General features: G+C 42.1%; 1 protein-coding gene across 1 annotated transcript in view; it reads right to left on the bottom strand.

The window, feature by feature from the left end:
* Nucleotides 1-200: 200 nt before the first annotated feature.
* RSU1 (Ras suppressor protein 1) overlaps nucleotides 201-15,224 on the bottom strand; it is a 103,049-nt gene continuing 88,025 nt past the window's right edge. The window contains exon 9 of the mRNA XM_031052546.2: nucleotides 201-670. Within this exon, the coding sequence (XP_030908406.1) occupies nucleotides 568-670 (103 nt within the window). The 3' untranslated portion in view covers nucleotides 201-567. The remainder of the gene's footprint in view (nucleotides 671-15,224) is intronic.

The raw sequence follows: 15,224 nt of genomic DNA, 5'->3' as shown, positions 1-15,224 counted from the left end.
ATAGCAATGCAAAAAAGAAACAGAAACCTCTTGAATTTTTTTGCTCCTGGAACAGAATGCTTTACATTTTGACTAATTTGTATCTGATAAAATGCTATCATATTCCTCCACAAGAAATCAACACATTGCAGGAAACTGGACAGACCCGTTCCTCAAGAAATTCACTATTCAGAAGTCCTACTGAAGAAATCAAAACACAATACAAAGAAAGACCTTTATTAAAATCACTTGGAATATTATATGAAATTCAATATTGTATAATATAGGTGCAAACCCCCTGATATTAACAGGACGTGATACATGTGAAGAGAGGACATTAATATACATATAAATAGAAAAGCTAAAATGTGTTTGACAGTGATATATTAAATAGCTACATAAATGTGACCATAATTAGAGGAATATTTAATTTTGTGTTCAGCAGTATCTCCTAAAGCAGTATACATAGTAAATTGCTTTTACTGCTCCTGTCTGCTTTCTTATGAGTAACAGGAGATGCATAGGAATATTATAGGCACATGCAAAAGCAATGTAAAAGACATAAAAACAGAGGCAGAAGTCAGAGACTTATTTGTTCTTGGCTGCCAGAGGCTTACGGCTGATCTTCTTTGACTTGTCATTGTTCTTCTTTGGAGGTTCAGGATTCGCCTGCATGTGTCTACCATAAAGACTGTAAGGAAATGAGACAAAGAATATTTGTGATACAACCATTAAACACAGGTTTTTGCTCTACAGCATGTTAAACAATGCACCTAGTAACTAGAAATAAAAAAAAAGGAAAGTAAATATATTTATTTTGTCTCAACACACTGAATTTTCTGTTACATCTCCTGCTGCAATCAGTAATATTAGGGTTTTTGTGACTTATCAGGAGGGCAACTTCGGTAAGAGCAGACCTTTGGAGCAGTGAAGGAGCAATCAGTTTTGCCTTCAGAAACTAGCAGCCTTTATTCTGCAGTTATGGGATTAAGGCTCAGAAGGCTGAAAGGATGTGTATTCAAGCCGACAATGACAAAAATTGGGTTGAACTGGAGAGATAGAGTGCCTGCTTAGAGCAAAGTGAGCATCATCCCTAACCAGAAAACCCAAGGGCTTCATAATGTGACAGAGAGCAATGGTGTCACAGCTGCCTTTGCTGCTCGCACATGATTGATAGTACTGGGACAGTTACCAACACATCAGTGCCACATTAGTAAGTACCACTGATTAAATGTTGACAAAGTATCCTACAATTAAGATGGCTAGCATTCACAGAGAAGCTAAACAGACTACATGGCTGAAAGGATCTTGCTAAATACCACATAGTAATTAATAGACAATTTATGAGTAATCCTGATTAAACTAAATTAAAAACCTACCCAAAATAAACACAGCTCAAACTTAACTTCCCTTATTGACATAAAGTGTTTTTTGAAGACATACTTCATGGAAGTGTCAGTGTATCTAAAAGGGAACAGAGAAAAGCTTTGTTTCTACTCATTCAGCAGTATAAACACTGTCAATGTTGACACTGATACTCAAATCCCTCTGAAAGGTGTCCCCCTCTAATGCTTTAGCCCGAAGCTGGTGAATGTCTACCCCAATCTAGGGGCGAACATTGAGCAGCGGTGTACTGGGCTGTTGCCAGCAGAGTTGGACATAACTTCTAATATTTGATCAGAATTCTGCTGCCGAAGATGATAATGGCACCAGTTCCCACAACAGGCTTCCTTGTGTCACTGCACCTCTACCTTTTGGGTGACTTTGTCAAGGATCAGGACAGATCAGGGGCTTGCGGTTGAGAAACTCAGACTCTTCCTAGAGCTGCATTTTGATGTGCCAAAATCTGGATGGGCAACTGTCAGCACTGTTGCCACAGAACCTGGGACCCACATTTTCATGTCTGGGGCATGTGGAAGGTCCCAGCTGTTACAGGCAAGCTGCCCTGGTCCATCACACACCTTCAAATGCGCTGTCGCCCACGAGAGTCCATGTGTGTAGCTTGCATGTTTGTCCAGCCCCTTACTGCAAACTAGGACCAGGTACAGATTCTTTTGTTACTTTTGCTCAGTCGTGTTGGGACAGATGTTAGTTACTCATGATACACTGTTGCTCATCCAGAAAGCATGACCTGACATACATTTCTACAGTGGGTATCACCCTTGCCAGGTATCTTGGAGATAAAGTGACTCTTTTACAGTGACTTCTTGTGCTTTGCAGGCTGAAACTAATTTCAGGAGGGGATGTGCCCTCCCTCTTCTACAAGGCCTGGAGGACTATGCAGTCAGCTGTATGCAAGAGACACTGAACAAGGTTCCAAACAGATAGAAATACTCTTGAATTACTGTGCTATAAGGCATGGCCATACAGGGGCTATTTTTGCCAGATACAGAGAGATTTTAGTTAAGACATACATTGCTTTCTACAGCTTCCTGAGGAAGGGATGAGGAGAGGGAGGGGATGAGCTCTTCTCAGTGGCATCCAGTGACAGGACACATGGGAATGGTTCAAAACTACACCAGGGAGGTTTAGACTGGGCATTAGGAAGCATTTCTTTGCTGAGAAGGTGGTCAAACACTGAACAGGCTCCCTAGAGAGATGGTCAGTGCCCCATACCTGTCAGTGTTTGAGAGCCATTTGTACAATCCCTTAACAACATGCTTTAACTTGGTCAGCCCTGAATTGGGCAAGTGGTTGGAATAAATGATCATTGTAAATCCCGTCCAACTGAAACATTCAATTCATATTTATATTATATTCATTATATATTATATTCTCATTTTATTCTATTTTATTGTTATTCTCATTTTATTCTATGTGAGGAGGTTAAAATGCTACCAATGGCTCTGAGATTTATTTTTCTGTATCTGGAAGATACCTCAACCCTGGAGTTCCTGGACTGCAGAATGGGATTAAAGCTTCTTGCAGGATGGGTGGAAAGGCATCCAGTGCTTTCACCTCCTGAAGCAGCTGCATTTTTACATCCTGCTGCTAAGCAGGCTGCTGTCAATGTACACTGTATCCAAAACAGCCTTCCTCAAGAAAAACACAACTGTAAACTGTGACATTACTTCACCTTACTATAAATTTATGTGTGCCATCACCTACTGTCAGCAAGGTATCAGATACCGTTTTCTGATGAATGCAGATATCCCTGACTCTCTGCAATAACTGCATGCTTACTGTTAGCTACAGTACACATATTTTTCTATCCATAAGAGATACAGCCCCAACAGCACAAGGCTATATATTATCCAAGTGCACAGTATGCATACTAATCAAATATCCATCCTAAATAACTGCCCTGCTTTCTATGGCATTAAGCAAGTTGAAGAAAGGAAGATACGGAAGGAGATGTTTTAATATCAGGAAATACCATCACTGTGTGTTGTGGTTCAAGTTCAGTCATTAACTCAGAACCATGCAGCTGTTTGCTCACCCCCTTGCCATTTTCCCCCCTTCAGGCTGGATGGGTAGGAGAATCAAAAGAATGTAAACCCCACAGGTTGAGATAAGCACAGTCCAATAACTGAAGTATAATATAAAACTACTACTGCTACTACTAATAATAATGACAAGGGAAATAACAAGGGGAAATAATACAACATTAAAAAAGGAAAGGAAAAAGGAAACAATAAAAAACAGTGATGCACAATACAATTGCTCACCACTGTGACCGGTGCCCAGCCCAACCCGAGCAGCGATCTGGGCCTTCCAGGTAACTCCCCCCCCATTTATATACTGGGCATGACGTGCTGTGGTATGGAAATACCCCTTTGGCTAGTTTGGGTCAGGTGTCCTGTCTCTGCTTCCTCTCGGTTTCTTGTGCCCCTCCTCACTGGCAGAGCATGAGACTGAAGAGTCCTTGGTCAGAGTAAGCATTACTTAGCAACAACTAAAACACTGGTGTGTTATCAGCGTTGTTTGCAGATGAAAGCCAAAACACAGCACTGCACCAGCTACTAGAGAGAAAAATAACTGTTACAGCTGAACCCAGGACACTGTGGAAGAGTGCAGAAATGTCATTCAAGCTGGTTGTCCCATCAGAAACTTATCCAAGGTAGAAAAAGTCAGTAAACAAGCAGCATCTTGTTCTCAATGATATGCAGTGCAGCATTTCAACCACTGTCAGCAATAATTTTCTAACTCTGGGAATTCAGTAACAGAGAAGTGGAAATGCATCCTCAAATCTGTGAGCACCAACAGTTAAATACTAAATTAACATTCAAGTTGGTTTTTGGCTCTAGAGAAATAATGCTATGTTGGAATAGAACATGAGGGGTTTTTTCATGTAATAAGAAAGATCTCATTTGGGACTTAAGCACTGAATTAACAGAGAATCTACTGATCCACTGTATCTGAGCACAAGAAGTCTTCACAGATGGGAAAGGAAGGCCCCTGTCACTGTCCTGTCTTCCACCTCCTGCTGCCCCACAGCTCCTTTGCCCTGTTAGTGCCAATACAGAGGACTGCAAGAGCTCTAGTGGCTTTCAGGTGTTACATACCTTTTTTTGCTCATATTGGCTTAGGCTCCACTTTTTTGCTTTGGAAATTGCATCTGACCTTCCCCCTCAGATGACACTTCTGGCATTCATTCTGCGCTCAGATTAGTGAACTCCTCCTGAAGTAAAAAGGTGTGGTGGGAAATCTCCTGACCACACGGGTGCTTTTGAAGTGCAGAAACTGAATATTGACAATTTTCAATGAACTTTAGCGAGTTCTGAGAAAGTCTCCTTGGGCAACACCTTTTGACTGCAAAATGAGGACCAGTGGCCACTGCATGCATTAAGCAGTAAAAATCCCAACTGACCTGTACATGTTTTTGATAGCAGTTTTCCCTTGATATGTGCTCCTTATGGTACCCAGTGCTATTGGTACTCCAGGAATCACCTCCACCCCATGAAACTACTATGTTAGTAGTAGATGTGCATGAGTTGCAGACATCTGCAGCACTTTTACATTGTTTTTAGTTATTCTCATGTCCAACCACTTCTATCAGCATGTGTGCTTAAGTTTCCTCCAGAAAAATAATTATTTGGTTTGAAACAAGCAAATCAAATATCCCTACTTAGGTTTCTCTGGCAAAATTTCAAGGAAGTTTCAGCTCCACATTGCTATCTCCACTGAAGAGAAGTGCTTTACAATCTATCACAGTAGTCTGCTACGCGAAGAGCAAGGATCAGACGTATTTAGACTATACAAGCCTTCACAGACAGGAACTCTCTCTTGTGTTTGCACACATCAAATATGAGGAGACATATGGTGTCACAACAACATTTAAATACAATAATGACTGTGATAATGCCACTGGGACAGAATTTGCCTTCTGTTACTCTAGGGAAAACTGAATTCACAATTTTCAATGAACTTCTGGTACAACAACAGGCACCACTTTTATAGCTCCCAAGGGTAAAAAAACCCTGGGAAAAAAAAACCATGAAGAAAAAAACTAATGGAGCTGGTCCACATGGAGAAGCAACTACCTGAATTACATGAGAACCTACAACCCTTTGGCTGTAATAGATGTGGAATTTACATATACAGTCCTTAATGATTTTGATACTGACTGGAAGGACACAGACACCATAGCTTGCATGTCACCGTCTGTCAGCCAAGCTGTACTAACTGTGTACATGTTCTTGCTCTGGCATCACTGCGAAGTCACCCATGTAAGGCAGAGACACTTGCACACTGTCTTCAGCAGCGGAGGTCAGGTTTAGACCTGCAAGCAGACAGTTACACAGCTCAGCTGATGGACGTTACCGAGGATATGTATGAGGAGATGGTACTTTGACATACCTATTTGTTTGAGTAGACCCTTAGCAAAGGCAGATGGTCTCCATAAACAGACAAAGGAATATTGAGGTAGATTTTGGCTTCTGTTTCACGGCAGATTTAGAGATAAAAGTGCTGATAATACATTCATGGGAGCACCTTCACATTTGATATTTTGGAACATAATCTCTTCATGGGGCTGGTCACCACAAATAGCTTGCGGACCAACACGTCAGCTGAAGAATAAAAATCTTCAGTGCAAATAAATATTTGAGATGTTTGCATTTTGCAGCAACACTCAGAAGCTAGTTATTATAGCCACAGCTCATAAACTGCTGAACCTCTGTAGGCTTAACAGCTACAGTATTGCATGCAGCCTTCTCATCATGTTAAAGTGAAAGTGGTGATTAAATGCAAGACTGAAAATGCAGAAAGCCCTCTCATAAAGATTACCAGCTGCCTTCTTTCCTTGTATGTATTTTTCAAAGCAAGTATCTCTCATGAACATAAATGTTTCTTTGTATGTAAATATAAATGCAAACAAAGTCTCCCTGTATTCGCTATCTGCCCCACTGGAAGTAACAAATGAGAGCACTATGGCTGCTGCAGCAAAACTAACAACATCAAGTGAGAAAGATGCTCATTAAACTTCATCATTCTGTCTACTTTAATGATGCTTTTACTTAATAAAAATTCCCCGAGCAGTTGCAACGATATTAGGCAAGGTCTTTGGTTATGTATCAGGGGTCTAAGCTGTCACTTGCAAGCATGCAGTTCAGAAGGGGCATTCCCAAGAGGAAAGAGTGAATATAGCTTTCTTGTAATAAATTCAGAGAGAATCAATAACCACAGCCTGCCACATTAGTTAAGCATTTAGGAAAGTAGGTGATCCTTCTAAATTAAACTACAAATTGCTAAATGTTGCAATTTACAGCATAAGATCAGACGTGGAACCTTGTAACTTGAAAGCATACAGTCTTCCTACCAGAATCTTGAGTTCAAAAAGAGAGCTGCAGTTAGAATTAATGAAGTTCAAAAGCGCCACTTTCAAAAACCACCCTCAGCACAATTGCCTCCAATTTTTCTCTCTTGTACAACAGAACGCTTGCTAGCTGAAGGCTACATGTCCCAAAGATGAAAAGAGCGAGCTTGTGTAAGCTAGTGAACTGAAGCATTTGATGAACACATTGATTTTCTTGAGATTAAGCATTGTGAAAGAGGATTTCAAGAATGAGCCACAAAAAAGACACAGTTCTCACTTTACATCTGTAATAGCCCTACAGGGTGTGTATGCAGCATGAAAAAGGACACACAGTTAAATATGATCCTGGAGAGACACTAACTCCAAGTAGGTACTGTAATCCAATAAACATTCCAGTGCTGCTGCTTTTCCAAAAGCTTGAGCTCAGGTCCAGGTGGGTATTTAATGCTCAGACACAGGCTTCAGATGTGGGCATTTGCAGTGACCTCAACAGGACTGGCTCCCAGTACCAGCTGCTGAAGCAGGAGAGGAGAAAGGCTGAATCTGTGGTGGTTATTACTACAGAGGCAAAACTGAAAGAAGTGCCTGTAAGACTGACATGTGCTGGCTAGCCTGGACCAGTCTCACAATTCTCAAGCACTTACTGCAAGATGCTTTTGCCCTGGCAGTTTTTGCATAGCTTATTGCAGCTCCGATATCCCCTCTGAGAGACTGAGACTGGTCTTTTTTCCCAAGGGAGCTCTAAAATGTCACCTCTTCAAACCACATCATGTCCCAGGAAGGGGACAGAGAGTAGGATTGAATTTATCAGTAATATACCAGTGAAAGAAAATAGTGGTGATTCAAATTACTTTGCAAGTATCATATTATCTTGGTATTTACCAATATTTTATTTTTTTTAATCTCTGTGGCATAAGTAAGATGATTTAAATTAAGTGAGACGAGTATGTGATTTCTTTGCACACTTGGATGGCAAGCGGCAGTTTTAGGACTCTTAATAAAGAAGAACAGACATGAGTGACTCATTCCATTCAGCTAATTTTTTGCCCCTTGTTTGTGAGTGCGCTGAGAGCAGATGGCAGCAGTGTCAGAGACGTTTATCATCTGAAGCTCTCTGCAAGTTTCTTCAAGAAACTCAGCTTTGACCTGTTCATGCAGCAGCTCACCCCTCATGCTCTGAACTGGAGGCAATGCTGGCTGGTTGAAGGGGGCAGGTGCTGGTGGTGCTGTGTGCCTGCCTCGCTGCAAGAGCTTCTGGGCTACTAAACCCGCAGCTCTTCATGCGTTGTGAAACAGCTCCAGTATTTTTAGGTCTGCAACAGTTTGTCTTCCTCTATTGCCCACTCACACTCTGGTATGCCTAATACTTCAGACTGCCCCAGATCTCCACATCCCAGAGCCCACCCCCAAGACAATTCAAAGTGTAACAACCCGTGATGTTTCTCTGTTCCCTCCACCTGCCCCGATAATCTTCATAACCCAAAGTTCCTGAAGTGTTTGCCCTGCCATCACCCTCCCTAAACCCCAAGTCCTGCCTGTCACCTTTCAAAGAGACTTTCTGCATTACCAGAAATCCGTAATCTGCCTCATGTGCTTTTACCTCCAGAGGCAGACCACAGGAGAACTGATCACCTCTTCCCATCTTGGCTTAACTCTTTTTTCTGTAGCTAGTTTCATTTTTTTGGAGCTCGAATTAGATGAGGAGAGGATTCACTAGAGACGGAGAGCTGGGTATCGAAGCCCATGTTGCAGTCAGTGGAGACTGGCTTAAAAGTTTCTTAAAAGTCAAATACTATGGTGTTATAGAATATACTGTAGTGGGAAACAGTGACCAGATAATGAACTAATAGGTTTGCCAGACTCTAAAGGATTATACAGAATAAAGCAAAACTAATATTTAAAGAGGCCATTCCCTAAAACTGGCTCAGAAACCGTTACCTCCCTTTGTCAGCAGTTATTAAAACTGAGGAAATCCTTCCTGATAATGAAGTGTTTAACAGGATTTTGTGGGAGAGACAAGTCCACCAGAAGGCATTCAGTTAAAATTCAGAATGCTCACTGATTTACTCTACCCAAACCACCAGGGGTTGCTTTGAAATACTTCATCAGTTCACAGAAATTTCCTAAGTAGGTAGTTTCCCACAACATTTTTCTGTTGGGAGAACAGGATCTGAGTTGGACACAATCATCCTTGTAAAGAAGCCACCTTTCTGTATTACTACTACTAGTGTCGAGAGGCAAAGAGATAGCAAAGAAGACAGCAGTGTAGACAGCTTTTTGAGTGACCCAGTACAGGTAATATAATCTGCTGTGAGATGGTTAATGGCTATACTGTTACAAATTTCTACCAACTACAGTAGACAGTGGGCAGCTGTCTGACATGCAGACACTCATGTTTAGATGTTTAAAATGCTAGATGAAGCCCACCCAAAGCAACCACTCCCTGCCTGTTCCCACTTTGAACAAGCTGTTAGCTATCTTACGTAATAGACTGCTGAGTCATACAGTCCAATGCTGACTTACTGCAAATTCCTGCCTAAAAACACTTCAAATGCCAGTAAGCAAAAGAAAGTTTTCTGCCAAAACTGTCCTAGAGCTCACTGTCTCAGCGACTGTAGAACACGCATCCTCCAAAATAAGCCCACTCAGCCTGTATGCTTCCCAATGGCCACTTCACCATTCAGTTCCCCACAGGGCTCCCTTCCACCAGATCTCTCCCTTTACATTTGCTGTGACACCTGAAGAAGAGAAAGATTCAACCTCTATGGGCCATTTTTCCCACCTTCTTTACCTACAGGTAACTGTCAGCAATGGATCCTGACCAGATGGACCTCTGGCCTAAGCTCAGGAGCTCCTTGTGATGCTCCTCACAATAGCATCATCAGTCCTGCCATCACGACTCAACCGCCCAAACACAGCAGTTGTAAAAGAAATACCATGCAATAGGATGTATAAGGAGACACCCTGGGGGAGACATGTCTGTGTGGGTAGATCTGAACTGAGGTAACTGATTTACAAACACCAGCTCTCCTATAGGACTGGCAATTGCTGGATAATTTTAATCCTGCCAGACACATCCACTCTTAAAAGTGGTTAATTTAATCCCTGCTTCTTGGAACTCACCGTCTTACATGTTAAGGAGAACACATTTATTTCATTTTTTTTTTTCCAGACAGGAATTCAAGTAGGTGTTAGGCATTCCTTTAATTAATATACAGTAATAAAAAAAAGCCTTCTCCTCATATTCTCTGAGGCTAGCAACCTTTTGAAGAAAGCACTTTAAATGTGAAGCTTGCTAGGGCAGCACAGCTGGAAGCTCATAGAAACCTAGCAAAAAAGAAAGTCTTTTTTAAAGGAAAATGTATAGGCCAAGGTCTGCAAAACTGGCTAATGACTTTGCACACCCCACTTGAAAGACCTTACAAGAAATGTGGCTTTTGACAGAGAGGGTTTTGAAAGTGCATGGAATACCAACATCTGCTTTCTGAAAGTCAGACCCAGGGAGCCCAGCACTGAAAATCTCAGCTGTGCTGCAAAGCCAGAGAAACACAAAAGGGGGACCCCCATGGAACTGTCATAAAGGCTTCTTTAAAAACAGAGACAAGCACAAATCAAGATTTCATCAAGAGAGTCTATTACACTGACAAGAACTCTCAGCTAGCCCAGTATAACAAGAATGCAGCCTGAGAGGACCAGGGAGGGAAAGAATTGTTCCTGCACCTGGATAGCCCTATCAGACTATCTCAGTAATGAAGAATTTCTCACATTGGATTTGCATCTTCAAGCGCATCAAGGAGGGCTGATCTCCCTTCTCATGCTCCATTTAAAATGGACTGGTGAGTGGTTCAGCCTACACATTGCAGACCAGTCTGTGCATCCACCCCAGGCATGGAGAAACTCCACAGGTCAGAACCTGAAGCCCTCATAACTAATTCCCACAGACTGAAGTGGGATATTTTTCCCCTCATTTTCTTTTCACAGACCAAATGGTGCTTTCCCACTTACATATGACCAGAAAAAAAACATTTTAGTCCAGATACAGGCACCAGCTGTAACCCCAAGGGCTCAGGTATTCACTCAAAGACATTACATCCTCCACCTAATCAATCAGAAGTAATTAAGAGCCACAGGACCTGTATGAGCAGACTCAGCTTCTTTGGCAGAAGCCAGCACAGGTGGCTGCAAAGAAAAATGCACCAGCAAGAAGGAGAAGGAATATTTAAGTGAGAAAGAAGCATGTTCTGTTTACTGAAGTCATCTGTATCATCACAAACTTCACCTTTATGTATTCATAATTCTGTGAGCATGCAGTAGGTAAATCAACAGTTCGCTCCATTTCACCAAGCCATGTTGCTGGGACCATATTCAGGGCCTCTTGCTAGCTCTCAAACTAACCCTGGACAGGCAGGAACATGGTGCAGAAAACATAACTGGCAATGCAGCACACACACCTCCCTGGCACCAGCCAAACACAGTCCCCTTCATTCTTATGTTACTTTAATGTTGCTGTCTACATGGAGTCCCTTGGGATTAAGTAAAACAGTGCTCGTTTTCCCTTTTGAATAATATACTAAGGGGCTTGCTGCTCAGATAAATCCCCTTAAATAATCTTTGTTACTGATTTACTACATGCATTTTGCTGTGCACCTAATTATCACTAAAAACCTGAAAACACAGGGTAAAAATAGCAAAGTGCAAGCCAAGGAACTTTAAGTTATTCTGTGCCTGGCAGGTATGTATTTCTTTTCCAGGAACTAGACAAAGTGTACCAGTAAAATGTACAGGAGGGGCTCTGGGGAAACACTGATACACAGAGCATCTTTTCTTTTTTTTTCCTTCTTTTTTTTCTCTTTTTCTGTTTAAGCAAAACTGAAATGTCTGAGTTAATCTGAGCCTGCTGTGCTGCACACTGAGGTGACCGATTTCACTGGCAGTAGGAGGAAGAACATTCAGGGGACCACAGCTCCCCAGGCACAGGGTTTATACAGCTGCCCTGCTCTGCTGGGCTGGCTCACATGCCTCTCTCAGGGTGTCTCTACCTTTGTCATCCTGCTGGCTGCAAGGCCAGCTGCCTAAGAGCTCCTCTAAATAGACACAAAGACCCAACAGTGACAAGGGATACAGTGACACAGTGAGGAACTCAAACTAGTCCTCCTGAATCCTCAGCTCCTGAGACCCTCAAAGCAGAAGGACTAAAGCCCTGGTCTCACTGAAGCACTCACTTGCATTAACCAACACAAGAAAATTTCTGGAAGGCAGTGCAAGATCTGGGAATCACTGTGTAAAGGAGGCACAGGACTTACTGAAAGAGGGGAGATTTAGATTAGATATTAGAAAAAAGATTCCTTAGTGTGAGGTTGGTGAGGCACTGGCACAGGTTGCCCAGAGCAGTTGTGTCTGCCCCATCCCTATAAAAAGTCTCTCTCCAGATTTTTCTGTAGCCCCTTTAGGCACTGGGAGCTGCTCTAAGGTTTCCCTTGAGCCTTTTCTTCTCCAGGCTGAACAAGCCCAACTGTCTTCACAGGAGAGGTGCTCCAGCCCTCAGATCATCTTTGTGGCCTTTCTATGGACTCACTCCAACAAGTCTACATCCCTCTTGTGTTGGGGGTGCCAGAGCTGAATGTAGTACTGCAGGGGGGCTCTCGTGAGAACAGAGTAGAGGCAAAAAATCACCTCCCTCAACCTGCTGGACACACTCCTTCTGATGCAGCCCAGAACATGGTTGGCTTTCTGGGCTGTAAACTCACATTATCTGGCCATGTCAAGCTTCTCATCAAACAGCACTCCCAAGTTCTTCTCCTGCTTCTTCTCTGCTGTTAGTCCATTCTCTGTGCAGCCTGTGTTTGTGCCTGGGACTGCCCCGACTGGGTGAAGGACCTGGCACTTGGTATTACTGAACTTCATGAGGTTTGCACAGACACACCTCTCGACCTGCCAAGGTCTCTCTGAATGACATTAACTGTGGAAGACCAAAGATGGTCACAGAGATACCATGTAATAAAATGATATGGACTATTCACCCCATTTTCCAGCCAGTTTTGAACAAAGCATTGCACTATTAATATTTGGCAAACAATTACTGAGTTTTAAGCAAATCTGTGGTGGTTTTCCATGGCCTTTACTGTGCCAGCAAAGCTGTTCCAGAATCTTTTCAGGAGGGACCCATGTTGTATGGCAGCCAATAATCTTTATGGTAACACTGCAATGAAAATGTCGCTTACTGTAATGAGCAGAGATCATAAGTTAAGCCCCTAGCTACCTTTCTATTATTTTTCATTACAGTCGTTCTGGGTTTGTTATGCTTCAAGAGTACTAAGGGAATTACACCAAATTAGGCTCACTAGTCAGCTCTTCATTACTCACACCATGCTGAAACTGAGCCATCAGCAAACTGAACCAGCTCCTAAGGTAACACAAGGCACTAACATTTGTCTGAATATTTACCACTTATTTTCTAGCTTGTCCTCTTCTTTGTTCTGAAAAACAAACTTGCCTAAAGTTGGAGGCGGTTCTGAGACAACAGGAAAATCACATAGTATCTTTCCATTTTTGAGAGAATGGTTGGACTTCCTTTTGTCTACTAGAAACAAACTGATACATATATACACACTCATGCTTTCCTGACAGCAGTGCTTTTCCTAGATTTGTATTCCAGAGTGCTGGATGAGCTGGGTGAGACAAGAAGTCTCACTTGCTATGTGAATCCTTGTCCCTCCTCCATTGCAGAGTCTTACACTGGCTTCCTTCCCTCTTGCAAGGAAAGAAGCTGACCACCCTGTGGAAAACAGCAGTTATGCTGACATCAGTAAGTTTTGGTGTCATCCAATTCACATGACTTCCCAAGTTGCTTTCAGTGTCTTTCAAGGCCCACAGTGTGAAGAACATAAAGCCTTTTGAAAGGCTTTTTTCTCCCCCACGTCTATCAAGATGAAATGGAAACATAGGGTCACAGCCTGATTTTGATTTCAACAAAATCAGTAAAAGCTTTTCTTCCAATTTCAGTGGGTGCAAGGTTTGGCCTTTAATGCCATACATAATGTTCCTGACAACTGAAAATCCAGTAGTGCACACCAGCCAGCATGGGCTACCCTGTGAGATAGATCTCATCATGGTCTTCTTAGAAATCATCTAGAATTCTTACTTTAGCTCTCTCCTGAACAGAGTGACCTGAGAAGTGCAAAGATCTCTACTTAAGACAACAGAAGCTCCATAATAATTTGTGTTGTAGTTAGTGTTAACAACCGAGGCATATCTTGGAAACTGCCAAAATAAACACAGCTTTATGATGTCAATCAAGCAGTATGTTCTTTGTTATTTAAATCATCTACACATGGCCCTTGTTATCTATGCAAGCAAAGATGCAAACTGCACTTACAGTACAGCTCACAAGCCACAAACTATACAACAACATATGAAGAACATCTAGGCTGGTTATGAACACTGGAGTGAAAATTATGTCTTCTAATCAAGTGCTAGTAATAGCTAGGGCCAGTGAGTCACTCCGTAATCTTCTTAATGCACGCACTAACCAAAATAGTTTCTCTTACAAGGAAGGTGGGATTATGCATACTGATATGATCTGGTTTTGCTGAACATCTTTTTGCCGTAGGTAGGCAGCACTCATCCTAAATAATTCTAAATCACTGGTGCTTACGTATGCTTATGAGTTAAAGGAAGAAGTACCAAACTTAAAAGGACAAGAACTAGTTTACTCCATCATTAGACATTTGCAAAAGAGGGATGCAAAATAAAACAGTGGTTCCACCTGCTTCTTCGCAAGAGGAAAAGTGAGTTGAAACCACATGCACTGAATCAGTCTTCATGCAGTGAAGGCAGAACCAGTGCAACAGTGAAGAGACAAACCCTAAGTTGCAGTGTTGGACAAAAAACTGCAGGATGTCTACTTTGAATCTTCCTAGAAATATGAGGGAAAACACTGCAGGGAGGTAAAACATGGTCCTTTGACTACCCTCCTTACTTTGTGGTTCAACACACAGGCTACTAATGTGTTTGCCAAATCCTAGCCTATGCGTACAAGGTAGCAAACAGGCAGCCCCCCTACTTATAAAACTGCCCTAGTATTCCCCAAGTTTGTGGCATGGAACACATCTATCAGAAATGCAGTAGTGGGGAAAGCAAAGTAGCAAAAGATGTCAACAGCTCTCTGTCACTCAGAAAGCACTTCATTAGCCTGTCAATTGCACAGTGTCTAGGAGTTACATTTATTGACAACTCACTGTCAATTGATCCAACATCTAAATAAAGCTTTTCTTGTGCAATGAACTTGCTGACTCACACAATCATGAGATCTATAAAGCACCAATAGCTGTACTAGGCTCAAATTGCTCTGATTTCTAAACAAAATGAAACCAGAAATGGTAAAATCCCACCAGCAGCTGGACCATATTCACTGCTTACAGCACAAACTTTTAAAATGACACCCATTTTTTATACACTTCATAGGTGGCGTATGCACTCATGGGGAATA

The sequence above is a fragment of the Melopsittacus undulatus genome, chromosome 1 (assembly GCF_012275295.1).
Source record: "Melopsittacus undulatus isolate bMelUnd1 chromosome 1, bMelUnd1.mat.Z, whole genome shotgun sequence".
Taxonomy (NCBI): Eukaryota; Metazoa; Chordata; class Aves; order Psittaciformes; family Psittaculidae; genus Melopsittacus; species Melopsittacus undulatus.
The sequence above is the reverse complement of the archived record's forward strand: the minus strand, read 5'-3'. Positions and strand labels throughout refer to the sequence as shown.